The 855-nt window shown below is 42.0% G+C and overlaps 1 protein-coding gene across 1 annotated transcript; it reads left to right on the forward strand.

Annotated features, from left to right (window-relative positions):
* Nucleotides 1-50: 50 nt before the first annotated feature.
* LOC106535789 (transient receptor potential cation channel subfamily M member 2) lies at nt 51-623 on the forward strand (the record flags this gene model as incomplete). The annotated part of the gene is given in 3 exon segments (XM_014032875.1): nt 51-138; nt 280-364; nt 478-623. Coding segments are annotated over 3 exon segments (319 nt in total), but the record flags the coding sequence as incomplete, so codon positions are not given.
* Nucleotides 624-855: the final 232 nt, after the last annotated feature.

Here is an 855-nt window from a genome sequence, read left to right on the forward strand (position 1 = left end):
TGTGTGTGTGTGTGTGTGTGTGTGTGTGTGTGTTTCCCTTGTTTTTGGAGGGTTACCACTATAACTGAGCAGCTGGAGACAGAAAAAGAAACGAGCTCGGCTGCGGTTCTGAAGCGACTGGCTGAACTAGAGGAGCAGGTTGTGATTTAATTTTATTATTTTTTTAATGTTACCATTCATGCTTCTTGGTGCATTCAAGTTCATTTGTTAATTAAACTCCTTCATTGCTGTCTGAGCAGCTCTGAAAAGGATTTGACTCAGTTTCCTTTGTTTCCTCAGGTGATCCAGTCCAACAAATCACTGCAGTGGATCATGGACGCTCTGATGTCTCAGGGAGCTTCTGCAGGAGAAGCACAACGACAGAGTCTGGATTCAAACCTGCACCCTCCACTGTTACATTACATTCATGCGGTGACATTTGTGTTGTTTTATTGTGACGTTCTTTCTGTTTGTTCCAACTTTTCCTCTCTTCTGCAGCTGCAGCTGTGGCGGATGAATCTGCCGTCTCTTTAAAGAACGCGTTAGAAAAAGAAAGCAGCTTCCACGTCAGGTCCCGTCAGTTTCACTACCCAAACTGCAAAATCACACGCTTTGCTGTGCCTGAGGAGAAAGTTCCCTGGGAGGTAGAGCACAGTGCAAAAGTCTTGAGTCATCCCTGATTTCTTAGTGTTTTGTTTCCAAGAGACAAACAGTATCGTGCTCAGACTTGTAAATAATTCAAGTCAAGTTCATATGATTAGACAGGAAAGAGAAAAAACACAGAAGGAATGTATGGGGTGCCATTTGTAAAGTTACACAGTCAAACATTACCACCAATATTTTTGTTTTATTTAGCCTTTAATAAGAAAAAAGAAC

Source organism: Austrofundulus limnaeus, unplaced genomic scaffold (assembly GCF_001266775.1).
Source record: "Austrofundulus limnaeus strain Quisiro unplaced genomic scaffold, Austrofundulus_limnaeus-1.0 Scaffold1565, whole genome shotgun sequence".
Taxonomy (NCBI): Eukaryota; Metazoa; Chordata; class Actinopteri; order Cyprinodontiformes; family Rivulidae; genus Austrofundulus; species Austrofundulus limnaeus.